Raw genomic sequence first — 22854 nt, 5'->3', positions numbered from 1 at the left:
TTTTTTGAGGGAACACATTTGACTATTTACATCGTATGACAACACGGACAAAGATGGTTTAGAAACTCTGATATGGATAACTTCTTGTAATAAAAAGGTGCAGCTGATATGTTGGTAACCCAATATTATATACTACATGCCAATACTATCTTACTATTGGGGGGGGGGGGGGTTGAGATGTCTATGGAAATTAACAGATATGAAGGGGGGGAAAATAAAATAGAAACACTGACAATTATTTTAATCTGAAGCAGTAAAACAAACATTTATTCAGACAGGGCATAAAGTCCAGTCAAGCATGATTTCTCAATAAACAGTTTCATCTGTTGAGATATCAAACAACTCCATCTATCCACAAACACATGGCCTTCCATAAGGCCTACAGAGAGGACTTACAAAGAATATAATGCTTGGAACATAAGAGATATCATACTTGGGAACATGAAGGGAAACAGGGTCTGATGTGGCTGTGCTTTTAATAGTACATAATCTCTGTCGAAGTTCGCAACTAAAATTTTAATACATTTGTAAAGTCTTGTCTATAAAAAAAGAAAACATTGAAACAGTCAGGGCTAAAGTAAAATGGAAAACTAAATGCATATAACATGTACAAGTTAAAGTGTTTGTTTAGCAGCATTAACAAATCATATAACAAAAGAAGTGCTCTATTTTTGGCACATATTGTCAATTCCTCATATTGCTACTTAACAATCGTCCCATTGATTGCTGTTGTTGCTGTTAATAAACAGGAGTAGGTTGCGACTAATAGATACTGAGAAATGTTTGACTTGGCTGCAGGTGCGCACATTTGACACTGAAATCAACCACGGAAAAATAATATCCTACTGTGAATGTTTATCCATGGGTCTCACATACAACATTGATTGATGAGACAAGCTTTACTTTTGTTTTTCTCTTTTCTTCCAAGTGTAGTATGTTAAGAGCCATGTTAGGTGTTTGAACATTTACATGGGACAGTACAGAGTGAATTAAAATCAAATAAAGTAGTGACTTAAAAAACAAGGGACAGAATGCCATAAACAAATGACAATGGACAGAGATCTAAGTTTGAAAATAAATACTTTTTTCCCCTCTCCGTAAAAAAAGAACAAACTGAAAAACATTGGTTTGTCTTTTTTTGTCCAAGGTAGCTAGTCCAATTCTCACCGAGCGGCACTGAGAAATGAATGGACGATATTCTTGTTTAATGGGCATGCAGTCCACAGGAAAACAGGCCCCTGATAAAATCCCGCTGAGCAGTATCCATTCAGTTGTCGGTTGCTGGGTTAAAGAGGGTAACGCTGACATCCATGGGACAGAGTGCTTAGGGATGCCTTCAGCCTGACTGGACCACCTGCTCTCCATCTCCCTCTCTTCATCCCTCGCTCTGTCTAACTCTCTTTAAGCCACATAGTTGTATTGGTTGGGGTTCTCCTTGTCGCGTTCCATGTAATCTCTGTCAATGAGAGACTCTATTCTCTTCTTTAGGTCAGCAGGCTGTTGAGAAAGTGAGTGTCAGCAAACAGGAAATCTCAAAATTACAGTCCACTCTGAAGTGCTTGGAAATGTACTTGGATCATACATGAGTTTTCCTAAAGCCTCGTAGCTAACAAGGCACCTTCTCTCAGCCACCAAGTCACACAGCAAAATGGTCTCAGAGCATTTCATATTATTCTGTACATATAGCCGAGACACTCCATTTGGTATGATATGTTTTGTTTGGTAACAAGACAGATGGTTACTTAAGGCAAAAACAAAAGGAGGTTGGTTGGGGTGCAAGGGTCTCCGGGGACATCATCGGACGGGGCCACAGTGTCCACAGGGGGCTAGGGTCAGTCTGTTATATCTGGTGTAATAATCCTGTCTTATGTGGTGTCCTGCATGAATTTAAGTATGCTCCCTCTAATTCCCTCCCTCTCCTCTCTGAGGATCTGAGCCCTAGGACCATGCCTCAGGACTACCTGTCCTGATGACTCCTGGCTCTCCCCAATCCATCTGGTCGTGCTGCTACTCCAGTTTCAACTGTTCTGCCTACAGCTATGGAACCCTGACCTGTTCACCAGACGTGCTACCTTGTCCTGGACCTGCTTTTAAAAAATTCTCTCTCCCTCTACCACACCTGCTGTCTCGACCTCTGAATGACCCTGCTGGTCATCGATGAACAGCTTGAAGAACAATCTGGCCTTCATGGCCATGTTCTATCTTCACCCGGCACAGCCAGAAGAGGACTGGCCACCCCTCAGAACCTGGTTCCTCTCTAAGTGTCTTCCTAGGTTCCTGCCTTTCTAGGAAGTCTTTCCTAGCCACCGTGCTTCTACATCTGCATTGCTTGCTGTTTTTTGTTTTAAGCTGGGTTTCTGTTTTAACTAACCTTTCCTCTAGTGGTTAGAGCGTTGGACTAGTAACCTAAAGGTTGCAATATCGAATTCCCGAGCTGACAAGGTAAAAATCTGTCGTTCTGCCCCTGAACAAGGTAGTTAACCCACTGTTCCTAGGCCATCATTGAAAATAAGAATTTGTTTTTTACTGACTTGCCTAGTTAAATAAAGGTAAAAATGCTAACTCCTAAACTTATCCCTAACCCAGCTGACATTAGTGAGCTAGCTAACCTTAGCCACATAGATATATTTAGTGAGCTAGCTAACCTTAGCCACATAGATATATTTCGTGAGGTAGCTAACCTTAGCCACATAGATATATTTCAAAAATATCATACGTTTCGCAAATTCTTAACATATATTTTGAATTGTAATTCGTAACATACCATAAGAAATGGGTGATGGACATCCACAAATAATAAATACCATACAAAACGTAACATAGAATACTAAATGGATTGTTAAGATTTGCATACAGAATAATACAAAATGCTCTGAGACCAGGTTATGAACAGGGACCGGAGTAACAATTGCAAAATGTATGTTGGAAGGTCAGTTTGTGTAAATAAAGTACCACGTTCCCTACAATCCTTTCGGAAAACTTCCCTCAGAGTGAGTAGTCTTCTTGCACACAGGGTCATGTGTTTCACACGTTTGTTCTTCGTTCACTCACCTTGACAGGGAACTTGAGTTGGTTGTACACTTCCGACACCAAGAGGTTATGGCTCAGAGTCTTCCTCATCTTCATGATCCTGACGATGGCGGCATCGATCTGATACTGCCGGTCCTGGTAGACTCGTTCCGTGGTGCTGGCTTGCTCCTCCACCTACCAAGGACAATCCACCAAATGAATGAGTGGCTAATATCCCCCCCACCCATTTTCCTTTTATTTATATATAGACAGTACAGATAGAATCAAATTGGTGAGATTGATGAAGTAGCTCAGTTAGTAGGGCATGGCACTGGCAACGCCAGGATAGTGGGTTCAATTCCCGGGACCACCTATAAGTAAAATGTATACAGTTGAAGTCGAAAGTTTACATACACTTAATTAAGTTGGAGTCATTAAAACACATTTTTCAACTACTCCACAAATTTCTTGTTAACAAACTATAGTTTTGGCAAGTCAGTTAGGATATCTGCTTTGTGCATTACACAAGTAATTTTTCCAACAATTGTTTACAGACAGATTATTTCACTGTATCACAATTCCAGTGGGTCAGAAGTTTACATACTCTACGTTGACTGTGCCTTTAAACAGCTTGGAAAATTCCAGAAAATGTCATGGCTTTAGAAGCTTCTGATAGGCTAATTGACATCATTTGAGTCAATGGGAGGAGTACCTGTGGATGAATTTCAAGGCCTACCTTCAAACTCAGTGCCTCTTTGCTTGACATCGTGGGAAAATCAAAAGAAAATCAGCCAAGACCTCAAACAAAATTGTAGATCTCCACAAGTCTGGTTCCTCCTTGGGCGCAATTACCAAATGCCTGAAGGTACCACGTTCATCTGTACAAACAATAGTATGCAAGTATAAACACCATGAGACCACGCAGCCGACATTCCACTCAGGAAGGAGACGGGTTCTGTCTCCTAGAGATTAATATACTTTGGTGCACAAAGTGCAAATCAATCCCAGAACAGCAGCAAAGGACCTTGTGAAGATGCTGGAGGAAACAGGTACAAAAGTATCTATATCCACAGTAAAACGAGTCCTATATTGACATAAACTGAAAGGCCGCTCAACAACGGAGAAGCTCCAAAACCGCCATAAAAAGCCAGAGTACGGTTTGCAACTGCACATGGGGACTAAGGTCGTACTTTTTGGAGAAATGTCCTCTGGTCTGATGAAACACAAATATAACTGTTTGGCCATAATGACCATTGTTATGTTTGGAGGGAAAAAGGGGGAGGCTTGCAAGCCAAAGAAAACCATCCCAACTGTGAAGCACGGCGTGGCAGCATCATGTTGTGGGGGTGCTTTACTGCAGGAGGGACTGGTGCACTTCACAAAATAGAGGATATCATCATGATGGAAAATTATGTGGATACTATTGAAGCAACATTTCAAGACATCAGTCAGGAAGGTAAAGCTTGGTCACAAATGGGTCTTCCAAATGGACAACGACCCCAAGCATACTTCCAAAGTTGTGGCAAAATGGCTTAAGGACAACAAAGTCAAGGTATTGGAGTGGCAATCACAAAGCCCTGACCTCAATCCTATAGAAAATGTGTGTGCAGAACTGAAAAAGCATGTGCGAGAAAGGAGGCCTACAAACCTGACTCAGTTCCACCAGCTCTGTCAGGAGGAATAGGCCAAAATTCACCCAACTTATTGTGGGAAGCTTGTGGAAGGCTACTTTGAACGTTTGACCCAAGTTAAAAAATTTAAAGGCAATGCTGTAATTAATAAGTGAGTGTATGTAAACCTTTGACCCACTGGGAATGTGACGAAATAAAAAAAAATGAAAATAAATAATTCTCTCTATTCTGGCATTTCACATTCTTAAAATAAAGTGGTGTTCTTAACTGACCTAAGACGGGGTATTTTTACTGGGATTAAATGTATTTTGCTCAGGTGTATGTAAACTTCTGACTTCAACCCTACATGACTAAGTGGCTTAGGAAAAAAAAGTCTGCTAAATGGCATATTATTATTATTACAACATAGTGGAGAGTAGCAGACTTGAACACCCGCCTGCCTCTAAGGGGCAATGCATAGTTCAGAAACGTTAGTGCTAGAACTAGACTGGACTGAGACTCATATTCCCATTTAAATAGCATTGGGACATATTCGTTATGCACTAAAACAAACCTGTCCAATAAAAACATGACAAATATTTCCTCTTAATGACTACAGCCCTGCTGAGAAAGAAAGAGAATATACCGTTTCTTTCATCTGGATCTGATTGATCTTGATCCTGAAGAGTTTGTGTTTGAAGTCATCGTTACACGAGAACTTGTCTCCGTCCTCCACGTCTTTGCTTTTGGGGACTTTATGGATGACGCGCGCCTTGCCACACGCCAACGACTGCAGGGTCCGCCGCAGCTCACCATCCTCTGCACACACATCTCACTTTAGGTCAACGCAAACTCAAACCAAAAAGACTGAGCAAAAGCTTGTGTTTCAATCAAATAGAAAAGATGATAGTGATAATAATTGATACAGTTTAAGCAACATGTCTGAAAATGTCTCAAGAGGACTGCTATATTGGATCCATTAGGATTTGTGTCATGACTGAGTACATTGTGATCATACAGACCTATTCCTGTAGCTATCTTGATCTCCTCTAAGGTGAATTCCTCTCCTTCATTGAACATGAGCAGCACTAGTGTCTGAAAGAGGGATACCTGAAGCTCCTTTTTGCCCTGTTTGTGGAAAAGGAAATGTTATCACAATGAATTTCTGCCTAACATACTAGATTAATAAAAATTACTATCTACTGTACCTCTTTAAATTCAGCTTTTAAAACACAATGGCCTAATGTCGACTGCCACTGTAGCTTTCTGCCACTGTGCTTGCCGAGGTAAAACGTCTTGAAAATCTCCTGCAGCCGCACCATCTGGCCAAGAAAGAGTGTTAAAATAATCACAGACAATGACTATGGTTTTGTCCCAAATTGCACCTTATTCCCTATATAGTTCCCTGGTCAAAAGTACTGCACGATAAAAAAAAGGGAACAGGGTGTGACATAAACCAAATGTATTACATAGCAGGTCATAAAATAACAGAGCCTGGAGGGTTTGATATTTGCACCAACCTCTGGGAGCAGATGGACCTCCATTGGGACGTAGGTGGGCCAGTATCCCATGGTGAGGATGTTCACCGTCAGCTCAATGTTACCAGGGAGGTTTTGACACTATGTAATAGGAAAAGGGAGAAACAAACCAACCAATCAATGGTGTCTAATGAGACACATCTAGGCTAATAATTCTAAAGTTAGTTGTGAAAATATTGCCACAACAACAAGTTGCAAAGACAATTATTATTCTAATATTTTTTTTAACATAAGGACAGCTGACTGCATAACGTCTTTGATACTGTTGTCCTAAAACAGAGAAGGACAAAAGCATGTGTACCTGTTTGAACTGCACCATGATGTCCTTGGAAAGCTCCATGTCCTTGAACATGCCTTCCAGCTTGCTGGTGAATGCCGCTCCACATTCTAAAGAAAGGACCAAGGTTACGAGTCCCTAGTCTCATTCAGTGTCACATGCTTCATAGTTGTTAGTCAAAGTTCTATGTGTACAGTTAATAGTAGTAGCTAGTGATGGGGGGATTGATATAGTTACATACTGCAATATTATATTGATACTTTATTACAAAAATACTTTTGAGTCAAAATAATACATAAACACATATATACAGCATATACTGATATATATTAATCACATACACCTACCTTGACATTTTCCACATTTTGTTACGTTAGTCTTATTCTAAAATGTATTGAAATTGTTTCCCCCCTCCATCAATCTACACACACTAGCCCATAATGACAAAGCAAAAACAGGTTTTTGAAATCGTGGCAAATGTATAAATAAAAAAAACTGATATTACATTTGCATACAGTTGAAGTCAGAAGTTTACATAAACTTACGTTGAAGTCATTAAAACTCGTTTTTCAACCACCCCACAAATTTCTTGTTAACGAACTATAGTTTTGGCAAGTCGGTTAGGACATCTACTTTGTGCATGACACAAGTAATTTTTCCAAAAATAGTTTACAGATTATTTCACTTATAATTCACTGTATCACAATTCCAGTGGGTCAGAAGTTTACATACACTAAGTTGACTGTGCCTTTAAACAGCTTGGAAAATTCCAGAAAATTAGGTCATGGCTTTCGAAGCTTCTGATAGGCTAATTGACATAATTTGAGTCAATTGGAGGTGTACCTGTGGATGTATTTCAAGGCCTACCTTCAAAACTCAGTGCCTCTTTGCTTGATATCATGGGAAAATCAAAAGAAATTAGCCAAAACCTCAGAATAATTTATTTGTAGACCTCCAAGTCTGGTTCATCCTTGGGAGCAATTTCCAAACGCCTGAAGGTACCACGTTTATCTGTACAAATAATAGTACGCAAGTATAAACACCATGGGACCACGCAGCCGTCATACTACTCAGGAAGAAGACACGTTCTGTTTCCTAGAGACAAACGTAATTTGGTGCGAAAAGTGCAAATCAATCCCAGAACATCAGCAAAGGACCTTGTGAAGATGGAGGAAACAGGTACAAAAGTATCTATATCCACAGTCAAACAAGTCCTATATCGACATAACCTGAAAGGCCGCACCATCGCAACCATGAAGCACGGGGGTGGCAGCATCATGTTGTGGGGGTACTTTGCTGCAGGAGGGAATGGTACACTTCACAAAATTCTTCCAAATGGACAATGACCCCAGATATACTTCCAAAGTTGTGGCAAAATGGCTTAAGGACAACAAAGTCCAGGTATTGGATTGGCCATCACAAAGCCCTGACCTCAATTCCATAGAACATTTTAGGCCAGAACTAAAAAAGTGTGCGCGAGTAAGGAGTTCTACAAACCTGACTCAGTTCCACCAGCTCTGTCCGGAGGAATGGGCCAAAATTCAACCAATTTATTATTGTGGGAAGCTTGTGGAAGGCCACCCGAAACGTTTGACCCAAGTGAAACAATTTAAAGGTAATGCTACCAAACACTAATTGAGTGTATGTAAACTTCTGACCCACTGGGAATGTGATGAAAGAAATTAAAGCTGAAATAAATAATTCTCTACTATTATTCTGACGTTTCACATTCTTAAAATAAAGTGGTGATCCTAACTGACCTAAGACAGGGAATTTTTACTGGGATTAAATGTCAGGAGTTTTGTATATGTAAACTTCTGACTTCAACTGTAAGTATTCAGATCCTTTACTTTGTTGAAGCACCTTTGGCAGCGATTACAGCCTCAATTCTTATTGGGTATGCCGCTACAAGCTTGGCACACCTGTATTTGGGGAGTTTCTACCATTCTTCTCTGCAGATCCTCTCAAGCGCTGGTCAAAATGGATGGGGAACATCATTGCACAGCTATTTTCAGGTCTCCAGAGATGTTCGATTGGGTTCAAGTCAGGGCTCTGGCTGGGCCACTCAAGGACATTTAAAGACTTGCCACTCCTGCGTTGTCTTGGCTGTGTGCTTAGGGTTATTGTCCTGTTGGAAGGTGAACCTTCACCCCAGTCGGAAGTCCTGAGAGCTCTGGAGCAGGTTTTCATCAAGGATCTCTCTGTACTTTGCTCCATTCATCTTTGCCTCGATCCTGACTAGTCTGCCAGTCTCTGCCGCTGAAAAACATCCCCTCAGCATGATGCTGCCACCACCATGCTTCACCGTAGGGATGGTACTGGCCAGGTGATGACTGGTGCCTGGTTTCCTCTAGACGCAATGCTTGGCATTCAGGCCAAAGTGTTCAATCTTGGTTTCATCAGACCAGAGAATCTTGTTTCTCATGGTTTGAGAGGCCTTTCGGTGCCTTTTGGCCAACTCCAAGCGGGCTGTCATGTGCCTTTTTTACTGAGGAGTGGCTTCCATCTGGCCACTCCACCATAAAGGCCTGATTGGTGCTGCAGAGAAGGTTGTCCTTCTGGAAGGTTCTTCTATTTCCAGAGGTCATCTGTGGAGCTCTGTCAGAGTGACAATCGGGTTCTTGGTCACCTCCCTGACCAAGGCCCTTCTCCCCCGATTGCTCAGTTTGGCCGGACGGCCAGCTCTAAGAGTCTTGGTGGTTCCAAACTTCTTCCATTTAAGACTGTGTTCTTGGCGACTTTCAATACTGCAGAAATGTTTTGGTACCCTTCCCCAGATCTGTGCCGAGACACTGTCTCGGAGCTCTACGGACAATTCCTTCAACCTCTTGGCTTGGTTTTGGCTCTGACATGCACTGTTAACTGTGGCACCTCATATAGACAGGTGTGTGCCTTTCCAAACATCAAGGATGAATGGAAACAGGATGCTCAGGAGCTCAATTTTAAACCTCATAGCAAAGGGTCTGAATTCTTATGTAAATAAGGTATTTCTGTTTTTATAAGTGGAAAAAATAACCTGTTTTCGACTTAGTCCAAATACATTTTAGAATAATCAAACTGTATTTGTCACATGCGCTGAATACCATAAAATGCTTACTTCCAAGCCCTTAACCAACAAAGCAGTTAAGAATATATTAGTTAAAATATTTACTGAATAAATTAAAGTTTAAAAAAAATATTTTAAAAATGATGTTACAATAAAATAACAATAATGAGGCTATATACAGGGTGTACCGGTACCGAGTCAATGTGGGGGGTACAGGTTAGTCAAGGTAATTTGTACATACAGGTAGGGGTAAAGTAACAAAAAGTGTTAAAACCGAAGGGGTCTGATTACTTTGTAAGTGCACGCACACACATACATGTCAAAAGTTTGAACACACCTACTCGTTCAAGGGTTTTTCTTTATTTGTACTATTTTCTACATTGTAGAATAGTGAAGACATCAAAACTGTAAAATAACACATAGAATCATGTAGTTAGCAAAAAAAAGTGTTAAATCTATTTTATATTTGAGAGTCTTCAAAGTAGCCACCCTTTGCCTTGATGGCAGCTTTGCACACTCTTGGCATTCGCTCAACCAGCTTCATGAGGTAGTCACATGGAATGCATTTCAATTAATAGGTGTGCCTTGTGAAAAGTTCATTTGTGGAATTTCTTTCCTTAACATGTTTGAGCCAATCAGTTGTGTTGTGACAAGGTAGGGGGGTATACAAAATATAACCCTATTTGGTAAAAGACTAAATCCATATTATGGCAAGAACAGCTCAAATAAGCAAAGAACGACAGTCCCATCATTACTTGAAGACATGAAGGTCAGTCAATCTGGAAAATGTCAAGAACATTGAAAGTTTCTTCCAGTGCAGTCGCAAAAACCATCAACCGCTATGATGAAACTGGCTCTCATGAGGACCACCACAGGAAACAAAAGACCCGGAGTTACCTCTGCTGCAGAGGATAAGTTCATTAGAGTTACCAGCCTCAGAAACTGCAGCCCAAATAAATGCTTCACAGATTTCAAGTAATAGACACATCTCAACATAAACTGTTCAGAGGAGACTGCGTGAATCAGGCCTTCATGGTCGAATTGCTGCAAAAAAGCCACTACTAAAAGACACCAATAAGAAGAAGAGACTTGCTTGGAACGGTGGAAATCCGTCCTTTGGTCTGATTAGTCCAAATTTGAGAATTTTGGTTCCAACCGCCGTGTCTTTGTGAGATGCAGAGTAGGTAAACGGATGATCTCCGCATGTGTGGTTCCCACTGTGAAGCATGGAGGTGTGATGGTGTTTGTTGGTGACACTGTCTGATATATTTAGAATTCAAGGCACACTTAACCAGAATGGCTACCACAGCATTCTGCAGTGATACTCCATCCCATCTGGTTTGCGCTTAGTGGGACTATCAATTGTTTTTCAACAGGACAATGACCCAACACACCTCCAGGCTGTGTAAGGGCTATTTGACCAAGAAGGAGAGTGATGGAGTGCTGCATCAGATGACCTGGCCTCCACAATCACCCGACATCAAAACAATTGAGATGGTTTGGGATGAGATGGACCGCAGAGAGAAGGAAAAGCAGCCAACAGGTGCTCAGCATGTGGGAACTCCTTCAAGACTGTTGGAAAAGCATTCCAGGTGAAGCTGGTTGAGAGAATGCCAAGAGTGTGCAAAGCTGTCATCAAGGCAAAGGGTGGCTATTTGAAGAATCTCAAATATAAAATATATTTTGTTTCGTTTAACACTTTTTTGGTTACTACATGATTCCATGTGTTATTTCATAGATTTGATGTCTTTACTACAATGTAATAAATAGTAAAAAATAAAGATAAACCCTTGAATGAGTAGGTGTGTCCAAACCTTTGACTGGTACTGTATATAGTTTTTAAATAGTGAGCCAACATGTTTCCAGGACTTATATTTATATGACTGATCAAAAATAATCTTCTCATTCTCTCTCATGTCTCTCTGCAGCAAGTAAATTGAACCTGTTGCATGGGGTGGAAAACACCAGAGCATCAGGTTTTACACGCTGAAATTGCAAACTAACGTGTGTTTGGCACTACCGCCGCCGTACCGCCAGCCGAAGATAGAACCCATATAGTGAGCAATATGTTTGGAACATCAAATCGCAATACATGTAGAATCGTGAGAATTGCAATACATATCGTATCGGCACCTAAGTATTGTGATATCATTCCCAGTCCTAGTGGTGGATTCTGATGTAGAGAGTGGTGGGGGATTGTGTGTGGAATTGTTCTAAAATACTATTTGAAATATTTAAAATTATTTTGAGCGTTTGATTGAGCTTGCCTGAAGTGTCAGATGGGTGGGGTAGGTTGAGCACCTTTCCACTGCCTCAGTCAATCAAGCACAGCCATTTGATGGAAAATGTATACTATTTGAACCCATGTCTGCTGGGGACCCACTGACCATGTTTCAGTTTCGACAGCATGGACTTCTCGGCATCCACGGAGGCACTCTTTCCCACCAGCAACCTCTTGGCCAGATCTTTCTTGTAGAAGGCCTCAAAAACGTCTTTTCCTATTCAAGAATTCAAAAGGTGAGGATGAAGTTAAAGTACAAGGACAGACTTCAACAGGCTTCTAAGAGACCTGTCAAAGAGGAAAGTTAAAAGGACCTGGAAGTAGATGATGGTTTGGCGAAATATGTTGGGACCACATGACCATAAATGAATATGTTGGGACCACATGACCATAAATGAATATGTTGGGACCACATGACCATAAATGAATATGTTGGGACCACATTACCATAAATGAATCGGAAGATGATCATGATCTTGTCCAACATCTTCTCCAGCTCCTCGTCCGTGGCCTCCTTGTTCCCCGCCCTCAGCTTCCAATCCACGTGTTTTGCTACAAAATACAACCATGTGTTGTTTTATTTACATTTTTGTAGTTTACTAGTAAAAAAAATGGAATAGAATTTTTGCTTAATAGCTTTATTCTGAAGCTTTAAACTGATGGGAGCATAATGCACACAAACGTCTATGAAAGAAGACAATTTGAAAAGATGAGTTCTCTTTCAGTCAGTTCACTCGTTGTAGTGCTATCGTTATCATGTTTCCCATAGCGATCATCATGAGATACCAACCAATGAGCTCAGCAGGTTTGTTTGTCCTCTTGTTGATGAAGGTCTCGAAGGCTTCCTTCATGGCATTGACAAACTTCTCATTCTTCATGAAACAGACGTGGATGATGTGGTCCACCTTGTCCTTGAAGTCCAGCAGCTCCTGTACCATGGTCTTGTCCTTCTCAGGGTTAATGACCATCGTACTTCCAAAGGCCTGTGTGATGTTGGTAGAGGTGTCAAGGGTTGCTTTAGGTTATATACTATACAAATGAATGATCCAAATCTCCAGCTGTTTTGTACTTGGAAGGAAGTATCCCCACACCTTCAAAAAGTGAATTAGAGTAAATTACAGATTCTGACTTTGTTTTCAAGCATACCTTGATGTACTCGATCCAGTGTTGTAGGAGGACTAGCACACCCCCTCTCACCCGACTGAAGAGCTGATAGAGAAGACACAAGTCCTGGATTCTGTTCTCATCTAGCAGGTGATTCAAGCCTGGAGATGGAAAATAGTAGTTTAGTTTAAGGTATTTAGTGACAATTTAGTTCATGTAACTAAACAAAAAACAGTCCATATCTTTTTTTATTTTTACATTTGATGTTCTCATTATGTGATAAGTGATGACAATAGCATCGTTATTTTTTTTTACTCTGTTAAAATGTCATCCATTGTAAACAAACAAATTCCCCAGTGTGGTAAGTCTGTAGTCTCTGATATATACCTTTCTGCAGTGTTGCAGTGAGATGTTCACCCAGTAGTTGCTTTTCCACAGTGGCAATGAGAGGTTTTCTGAAAAAAAGAATGCGGGAGTGGGAGGAAATGAGGAGTCAAATCTCTCTTTTTTTCATCCTTTATATTTAGTCAGGTAGACCCCGTTGAGACCGGTGCCAAGGCAGCAGCAAATCAAAAATTCATTACGTCAAATGTGGAACTGAAAACAGATGACACCAATACTGATGGACTCTTGGAAGACGAAACACTTGTATTCTAACAAAGAATACTCACTGTGTGCTCTGGTCTAGATACGTGATGACTCTGTCTGCTTCCTCCTCTAAGCGTTTGTTGACGTGATGAAGATAATCTGGGACCTGACGAGATATTCAAGAAGTGATCAGATTAAACCATCAAGTAGCTGCTAAATCATTTGGGATTCGAAGTCAAAAGCAACCTATCCTTACAGGGTCAGACAAATGTCTAGTGCCATGTAAAACCACTCCACATATCACATATTTTCTTTACCAGAAATAACTGTAAGATGACTCAAGACTCTAAATGCTAGCCATGTCCCAGATCGGTTTGTGCTGTATAGCCAAACAATACATTTTACTGTCAAACATGACGATCACTGGAGTTGGCAAAAGAGCAAGAACAGACCGTGCCAATTTCTATGATCATTGTCAAGTTTTGGCAGTACAATGTCATGTTTGGCTATACAGCACAAACAGATCTGGAACCAGGCTATCAAAATGTGGCCTCCAGTCAGACTCAAAATATTCTAATTTATGATGACATAGGGCTCTGAGGTCTGGAGTAGACAGTCAGTGGTGTTGCACTGCCCAGGGGGATAAATCACCTCTCTCTCCTGCATTAGCCTCTGTCCTTCAGCGGCATACAGACGATTAGTCTCCTCCAAAAAGCGCTGTTCAAAGGAGTCCTGATAAATCTGTCAGGAGGAGGGAGAACATTTGGTGTCATTAAAGCCATTTCTTAAGTGGGGGAGGTGATAGTGCATCAACTCAAATCCCGACGCGGGTGTTGTTGATCGCTAATAACACAGCTGACAAACACCCCATGATGTCTTAGACACAGCAGAGTTGGAGATTCTGTATTTATTAGGATCCACATTAGCTGCTGCAAAAGCATCAGCTACTCTTCCTGGGGTCCACATGAAACATGACATAATACAGAACATTATTAGTCAAGGATTGAACTGCATACATTTATATCACACACAGCCTACAAATGAGTACATAACCTACCGGTCAAAAGTTTTAGAACACCTACTCATTCATGGGTTCTTTATGTTTACTATTTTCTACATTGTAGAATAATAGTGAAGACATCAAGACTATGAAATAACACATACGGAATCATGTAGTAACCAAAATAGGAATGGAAGAGCTGTCATCAAGGCAAAGGGTGGCTATTTGAAGAATCTCAAATATATTTGGATTTGTTTAACACTTTTTTGGTTACTACATGATTCCATGTGTTATTTCATAGTTTCAATGTCTTCACCACTGTAGAAAAGAGTAAAAAAGAAAAGAAAAACCCTTGAATGCATAGGTGTTCTAAAACGTTTAACCGGTTGTGTAGGTCTAATACATCAGTCAGAATTGCATGGCCGTGTCTCTTCACAGTCCCCTTTGTGCAATAACGTGTTCTTTTATCCGTTTTTTAAAAACTGGTTATTTTGCTAGCTTGAGTTACCTGGGCTGTCAGAGTTCCATGTAATCATGGCTCTATTTAATACTGTGCATTTCCCAGCCTCTGTTCTGGAACTTGGGACTGTGAAGAGACCTCTGGTTACATGTTTTGTGTTGTACCGATGCCTGTCCGAACTGTGTGCCAACTGCTTGAACAGACAGTTCGGTACCTTCAACACATCAATACCTCTCACAAAGACCAATAGTGATGCAGTCAATCTTTCCTTAACTTTGAGCCAGGAGGGACTGACGTGCATGTTACTGACACTTTCCGTCTGTGTACATCTAAGTGCGATACATTCTGCTTTGTTCTGGACCAACTGCAATTGTCCTATGTCTTTCTTTGCCTTACATGACCACACAGCTGGGCAGTTCCAGTCTGGTCGACACGGATGTCAAGAAGGCAGAAATCATGGACAAACCTTTCCCATTTTAGCAACCATTAAGTATGTTTTGACCATTAAAGCTTGCCATCTAGGGTTACACCCAGCAGGTTAGTCTCCTCAACTTGCTCAATAGCCACATTATTCAATAATAGATCTAAACGAGATTTAGCGTTGAGCGAGTGATTTGTCCCAAAAATTATGCTTTTAGTTTTTGAGATATTTAGCACCATCTTATTGCCAGTTACCTATTCTAAAACTGACTGGAGCTCTATGTTAAGTGTCTCATTTATTTTACGGTTGCAGCCGATGCGCATAGTGTTGAGTCGTCAGCATACATAGACACACAGGCTTTATTCCAGGTCAGTGGAAGGTTAGTTGTAAAAACAGAAAACAATAACAGCCCTAGCCGGCTACCCTGCGGTACACCACACTCAATTGAAATTGCATTAGAGGCTTCCATTAACAAAAATTCTTTGTTCTATTAGATAGGTAACTCTCAATCCATAATAAAAGGCAGAGGATGCAAATCCATAACACCAACCTTTTTTTTCAACAATAGATTATGATCAATAACATCAAAAGCTGAACTGAAGTCTAACAAAACAGCTCCCACATTCTTCCTATACATGTCTTTCAGCCAATCATTAGTCATTTGTGTCAGTGCCGAGCATGCTGAAAGTTGTTCATTTGTTTTCTGTAAAATAACTTTGTATTTTTTTGCTAAGCGCTTTTGGTTGGCTGTTTGAACCATTAAAGAGTTTAAGGAATACCTAGGATAGGATAAGTAAAGTAATCCCTCTCACCCCCCCCCCTTAAGATTTAGATGCACTATTGTAAAGTGACTGTTCCACTGGATGTCATAAGGTGAATGCACCAATTTGTAAGTCGCTCTGGATAAGAGCGTCTGCTAAATGACTTAAATGTAAATGTAAAGAGTGCTCTGCTATTCTTGGGTAGCAAGAATAGCCTCCCTCCCTTCATTTAAAAAAAAGAACAACCTTTATTTAACTAGGCAAGTTCAGTTAAGAACAAATTCTTATTTTCAATAACAGCCTATTTTTTAAAATTCTCATCCACACCCACTTTGTGGAACTCAAAACTATAGTGATTTTCTTTCATTATGTGGTCCATTATGCATGAATATGAAGGCTCAGAATTTCTTGTTTGCATGCAAGTGTGCTAATCATCACCAAAAAAGTTGAAGTGGTTGGCAATATCAAAGGAATACCATAGTGCAGGATCAACCCCTATCCACCCTGCACATCTGGAAGAAATGGATAGCTACAAGAAACAGCTTTCATATACCTGTCCAATCCTTTCTGATCTAAACAAATGCTTAGGGAGTAGGGCAGGGGTTCCCAAATGTTTTAGGCCCAGGACCCCATTTTGATATCTGAAAATTCTCACGACCCAAACCATGTGAAAACAATGTAATAAACAGCCAATGTTTACTTTTTATTTTATATGGGGCTTTGTCAGTCAACGTAAAACCATTCTAACAGTAAATCTGATTGTCTTCAACTCACCATCACATACTTTTAATGTGGGGCTATGACAGTCATTTGCAAATTATTCAGACATAATCTCTCTTATCTCACCACCACTAATGAGATGGATGTGCTTGATGCATGTCGCGTCGGAATTTTTCAGTCAGGGGGCATGGTCGACAGGGCGCACCTCATCTCTGCTGTCACATCCAACCTGGGTCGATATTTGTTTTTTTAATGCAGTTGAGAGCACCGAATCCAGCTTCATACAGATATGAGCTGGTGGAAGGTAGCCTACCATGAGTTTTACGGTGCTTTCAAGACAACTGGGAACTGAAAAATATGAGGTCAAATCATTACGTTAGTGATCATCTAGGTCGGAAAGTCTATAAAAAGAGGCCTGAGTTCCCAACTAGGAATTCTGAGTTGGATGACCATTCAAAATGATTTTTCCCAGTCGGAGCTCATTTCTTTCCGAGTTCCCAGTTGTCTTGAATGCACTGAAGTCAGAGATGTCCGAGTTGTTTTGAACGAGACATTAATTCTCAAAGGGAGACGGCAGGGCATTCCTTTTGAGTCAGGAACCAAAACCCCTCTGTAGTGACCCGTGAATGCGTTGTCTGCTGCATTCGAGCACATGACAGCTCGATCAACTGTTCGATTTCACTTACCGGCATGTCAACTGAGCTAGGATCACAGTCAAATGGATTGGGAAATAGGCACCAAACTGCTCTTCCAATGAGAAAAATATTTCCAATACTCCCCCTTTATAACCACCAAACCTCAGTGTGAAATAGAACATTGTCATGCTCTGATCCCATATTTCCACAGTTTTGTGAACACGTGTGCCTACAGTGGATGTGGTTTGATGTAGTTTACAATCAAAGTTACCTGCTGCCATATACAGTATCTCAGAGTTCTGTGCTCAGCTCAGCTTTTTTTTCGGTGTATCATACAATGTGTCCATATGGCAGAGGAAAACACATTCATAACTAGAGTGCAGAGGCCTGCCCGCCATACTGTAGATGGAGCCCCATCTGTGCAAAAGCCCACCATTCGATCCCAACATCCGCTATGCTGTTTCATGCTCAGGAATTGTGGGACAGAACAATATGTCCTCATGAATAGCATCCCCGACAAAAGTCAACGCATGGGCATCTTGGCCCTCACGCCCATTTGGAAAGCTTAAGCTGGGGAGCTTGAGTCAGTCAGACTTTCCTCTTGATTGCCAGCAATAGCATAAATTATTTGTTTACCAGTTATCCGACATAGGTAATGATAAGAGTTTCTGTGCCTCCCCACACATTTTTATCACCATATCAACTGCCGCCGAAAATATAAAAGTCTCTGCAATAGTGTGCGTCGCGGTCCTAGCCTTTCACCATGGGAATGATTCAAGTGTTTCATGAGCTGAAATAAAAGATACCCAAAATGTTCCATACACACTAAAGGCTTACTTCTCTAAAATATTTGTTTACATCAGCATGGTCATTACACAGGTGCACCTTGTGCGGGGGACAATAAAAGGCCACTCAAATGGGCAGGTCACAACACAATGCCAAAGAAATCTCAAGTTGAGGGAGTGTGCAATTGGCATGCTGACTGCAGGAATGTCCACCAGAGCTGTTTCCAGACAATTTAATGTTATTTTTTTTCCCACAAGCTGTCTCCAACATCGTTTTAGAGAATTTGTCAGTATGTCCAACCGGCCTCACGACCCCAGACCACGTGTAGCCATACCAGCCCTAGACCTCCATGTATGGCTTCTTCACCTGCGGGATCGTCTGAGACCAGCCACGCAGACAGGTGATGAACCTGAGGAGTATTTATGTCTGTGATAAAGTGTTTGTGTGTGGAAAAACTAATCCTGGCTCCCAAGTGGGTGGACCTCTACCCTACCAGGCCCACCCAAGGCTGCGCCCCTGCCCAGTCATGTAAAATCCATTGATTAGGGCCTAATTTATTTATTTAAATTGAATGATTTCCTTATATGAACTGTAAATAAAATTATTGAAATTGTTGTGTTTAAATTTTTGGTATATATTTTTTTCCTTCAGGATTTTGGAAATTCTCCTGTGACCCTATTTTCATCAGATGACCCCATATGGGGTCACAACCCCTTGTTTGGGAACCACTGGGGTAGGGGCTAAGGGTTGATTAACCGGGCGAATAGGACAAGAAATCCACTGAGTAGGCTTTCCCATGCCCTGTGTGAAGGGGCGTAGCCATACCTGCAGGTCAGAAAGCATGCTCAATAGGCTCCGCAGCAGGCTACGGTCGACGGTCTCGCCGCTGCGCTCCCTCTCGATGAGCAGCAGGATTCCGTCGATGGTCTTGCTCTGGACCTTCATGTCGCTGATAATGTAAAACCTAAACAACTCCAGGCCCATGTCCCTGAAGGGAAGAGGGGTGATATTAATATGAAGCAAAGCCAATTACTATTGACAGAACACAGTTAGAAATTGAACAATGTTTTCTACAAAATTTTGATTTGAGGGAGAGAAACTCACCAGACTGACGGGAGCATTGAATTTTGTAAAACATAGGTGCGGTCCAAGAACAAAAATATACTTCTAATCATGATCTGTAAAAGAGGAAAGAAATCCTTTATAGGAAATGATTTGAATGAGATTGAATCAAATGACATCCTAATCAAGGACAGAGTCCTAGACATACCATTTGTCTGCAGTGATCTTGCCAACACTTGTCTATTTTCTTCAGGAAGAGTGTACTGTCCAGTGCATCCGTGAGCACTGAGTCAAGGATGTAGCAGGTTTCATATGCATAACAACACAAAGCAGCAGCAGTGTCCTTTCAGTACACGCAATTAAAAGGACATGCATTCCATATCAACCTTTATAAAGAACATGATTTCAGTTTCTGTAGTTCAAATGACAAAAGCTATCCCCTAGTAAATACTTGAACAAAATAATTAGACTTATGAAAGCCTACATTGAGTGATCAAGGATTGAGCAGTGTCTAAACATATATTGAACCATCTTTCTAGTACCATCTATTTACACACACAGAAAAAGATATTCTCTGAATTGATCGATTTGTGCCTTGATGTGGTCTTCACACACAACCTGTAGTTGTTTGTAGAGCTTGGCTGATATCTTATGGGAGCAGAGGTTCTCCACAGCCTAAAACAACAAACAGAAAGGAGAGTGCTTAAGAGTTTATTACATTTCAGGGCTAAAACACTGATTATCTATGCATGTAATATCCTACAGAAGACACCGCCACCAAGTAATCTAAACATCCCATAACTCAACACAGCTATTAAACAGTGCAGACATATCACACACATTATTGTCAAGCTCTTTCGCAAGATACTGGCCTAGAGACATGAAGAAAAAAAATAGCTTGTTTGTTAAGACTGTGTTTAGCTTACTGACTGCGAAATCATAGGTTTGAATAAGAAGTCAAGGTCACCGGGGAGGAGGGCTTCCCATCTGTGGCCAATCATCATAATAACCACAGAGTAGTGTTCATTAGGGCAGGGAGCATAAAACATTTTGCATTGGTCAATGAAAACAAGCACTTCTTATTGGACAAGTCCAGGTTTGGTGCCAAATTCCACGTTATTTTTACTCGTCATTGTTATTTGTTAGTCACTGTGTATTTATTCTGTGTCACTATTTCTATTTATTATCTTTAACTCTGCATTGTTGAAAAACAACCCGTAAGTAAGCATTGCACTGTTAGTCTACAAAGCATGTGACAAATAAAATATGCTGTGAACATGACCCAGGGCTGTTCTGAAGGGAAATGAGGCATGTGCAGCATTTTGAGGTACCTGGTAGAGCTCCTCAAGATTGTACTTGATTGAAATGCTGTTCTGAATGGCCTCGACCGCCTCCTTTAGCTTTTGCCAGGTCTCGTGTGTGTAGTTCTCTGGTAATTTGGGCTTTTCTGTGAAGAAAATGAAAGAGACAGGGAAGCAGTAATTCTCTGGTGTGTCATTCGTTTATCTGTACCATTTTTTTTTGTGAGTGTTTATTATTATTATTATTTTTACACATAATCAGTCTAACATCTAAAAAAAAAATATTCAGACAAATGAGCTGCATCATGTCAGGCATTTAAATAGTAGTGTACCATTGTGCATTTTATAACTAAGCAATAATGCCCGAGGGGGTGTGGCATATGGCCACTGGCTAAGTGCTGTTCTTAAGCGCAACGCGCCTGGATACTGCCCTTAGCCGTGGTATATTGGCCATATACCACAAACCCCCGAGGTGCCTTATTGCGATTAGAAAGTGGTTACCGGTGTAATTAGAGCAGTACAAATAAATGTTTTGTCATATCCGTGGTATACGGTTTGATATACCATGGCTGTCAGCATTCAGGGCTCGAATCACCTATTTTACAATGACACATATTCAACAGTAAAATTGCATAGATTAGCCAGACTAAAGCACATTTTGTAGGCAAGGCCAAGTAATTAACACAATTTTAAAAGAAACGTTCACTATAAGGGACAAATGGGATTACAGCCAGCAATTCCTTGCATCCATCCATCACTAGAATGTTTTGAATATCACACTACCTTTGAAGTTCTTGATGACTAGTTTCTTTGCAGCGCCAGGTTTGCTGTTGGAGAAGGTAGTGGAGCCTGCCGTTTTCGTCAGCCCGTTTGCATGGTGCCCAACACCCCCAGCCAAAAAAACTGTTTTCATCTTGTTAGAAGAACACGATGCAGACGATTCCTCGGCCATTTTCACATCCAGTCCAATGAAATCTACTGAATCTTCGAACCTCAACTTCTTCTGAATGTGTTGCGAAGTGGAGGAGCAGGAGGAAGATGAATAATTTGTGGTTTTAGGAGATGAAGAGATTGAATCAATGTCTTCCCTCTCAGAACTGTTTATTTTCCTCTTCTTCGAAGACGTGATACTGCTGTCGTTATTTACATCTGAAGCTGCTGGTCTAGCCTCTTGGGTTGGCGGTGGGGGATTAGGGGAAGGTAAACCTATTGGAAACATGAAAAAATGAATACAAATTCTAATAGCTATAGCCAGTCTACTAATCATAAATCTCCAGATGTGCCGTGGGTTAACAAGTCGCGATTCCAAGGTTTATCTTGCTATATTCCAACCGAGTCGTCCGGTCTTTTACAAGTATCTAGCTAAGAAAGAGACAATACATTGCAAACTACAGCCCCATTTGGACCAGCTCAATGACTTGGACCCTCTCACTGTTCTTGTTATTTCTGCTAGCAGAAGAAAGATGGTTGATTACTGCTTCCTATTGCTTGGCCTCTCTTTAATATCCACGTTGTGGAGCTGTAGTTAGTTTTGTCGGCATCCAATAGAGACTTATTTCTAGCCGAAATATGTAATGTATCAAGTGTTAAATTGCCATAACACCTGGGAAGTTCAATATCAAAACGTACCTTCTACAAGCGATTCCATGACCTACCGGAAGTGCTTTACCCACATGTTACTGCTGCAAAAGTGGTTTCCACTAGTTAACACAGCCATAAAATAAAAAAATAAAATGTAAGCTTTTAATCTTAATTTAAGGTTAGAGTTAGGCATAAGGTTAGCAGTGGGGTTATGGTTAGGTTTAAAATAATACATTTCAGAAGATAAATTGTAGAAATGGGCGGGGTTTAGGACTTTGTGTCTGTAGTAACTAATGACGACCTGCAAAAGCGGCTATGCTACTTAGCAAGCTTTATTTAGCTGTACAACTGTCATGTACCGCAAGATGGCGCCAGTGTAAATGTATTTCCATTTTATGAGGCAAATTCTTATTTTCAGTTACGGCCTAGGAACAGTGAGTTCCTAGCCTTGTTCAGAGGCAGAACGACATTTTTACCTTGTCAGCTCGGGGATTCGATCTTGCAACCTTTCGGTTACTAGTCTAACGCGCCAACCACTAGGCTACCTGCCTGCTACATGTAGTAAAATCTTCTGACATGGTCTAATAGTGTGCTTTAATGTACCCAAGTAACCGAACTATGTTTTCATATCTAAAGTTTTTTGGTTTACTGTCAAAAGTTATGGTTTACAACGT

At 40.8% G+C, this 22854-nt stretch overlaps 1 protein-coding gene across 2 annotated transcripts; it reads right to left on the bottom strand.

Moving 5' to 3' along the window:
* Positions 1-238: 238 nt before the first annotated feature.
* Positions 239-22370, bottom strand: LOC123993537 (cullin-4B-like). Of its 2 annotated transcripts, XM_046295794.1 has the most exons (21): positions 22229-22370; positions 21383-21805; positions 20630-20745; positions 19870-19973; positions 19507-19576; positions 19341-19414; positions 19062-19224; positions 14105-14194; positions 13537-13619; positions 13253-13320; positions 12908-13026; positions 12552-12744; positions 12209-12313; positions 11868-11978; positions 6459-6544; positions 6140-6238; positions 5828-5941; positions 5642-5747; positions 5266-5438; positions 3052-3204; positions 239-1497 (listed from the first exon to the last, which is right to left on the bottom strand). In XM_046295794.1, exons 1-21 carry the CDS (start codon positions 22245-22247, stop codon positions 1402-1404), a joined length of 2565 nt encoding a protein of 854 aa, XP_046151750.1. In that variant the 5' UTR covers positions 22248-22370; the 3' UTR covers positions 239-1401. The 2 variants fall into 2 exon arrangements, with proteins under 2 accessions (XP_046151750.1, XP_046151749.1); XM_046295793.1 differs by lacking the exon at positions 22229-22370 and having other exon boundaries at positions 21383-22192.
* Positions 22371-22854: the final 484 nt, after the last annotated feature.

Source organism: Oncorhynchus gorbuscha, linkage group LG13 (assembly GCF_021184085.1).
Source record: "Oncorhynchus gorbuscha isolate QuinsamMale2020 ecotype Even-year linkage group LG13, OgorEven_v1.0, whole genome shotgun sequence".
Lineage (NCBI taxonomy): Eukaryota > Metazoa > Chordata > Actinopteri > Salmoniformes > Salmonidae > Oncorhynchus > Oncorhynchus gorbuscha.
Note: the sequence above shows the minus strand (reverse complement) of the source record. Positions and strands in the feature narration are given on the sequence as shown.

Excerpts from the sequence above, each read along its gene's own strand:
- LOC123993537 (XM_046295793.1), bottom strand. The coding sequence starts at position 21,866 with ATGATTAGTAGACTGGCTATAGCTATTAGAATTTGTATTCATTTTTTC. Across the intron at positions 19,225-19,340 it reads TCAATGCTCCCGTCAGTCTG|GGACATGGGCCTGGAGTTGT; the intron begins GTGAGTTTCTCT and ends TCTTCCCTTCAG. Across the intron at positions 14,195-19,061 it reads GCATGCTTTCTGACCTGCAG|ATTTATCAGGACTCCTTTGA; the intron begins GTATGGCTACGC and ends TCCTCCTGACAG.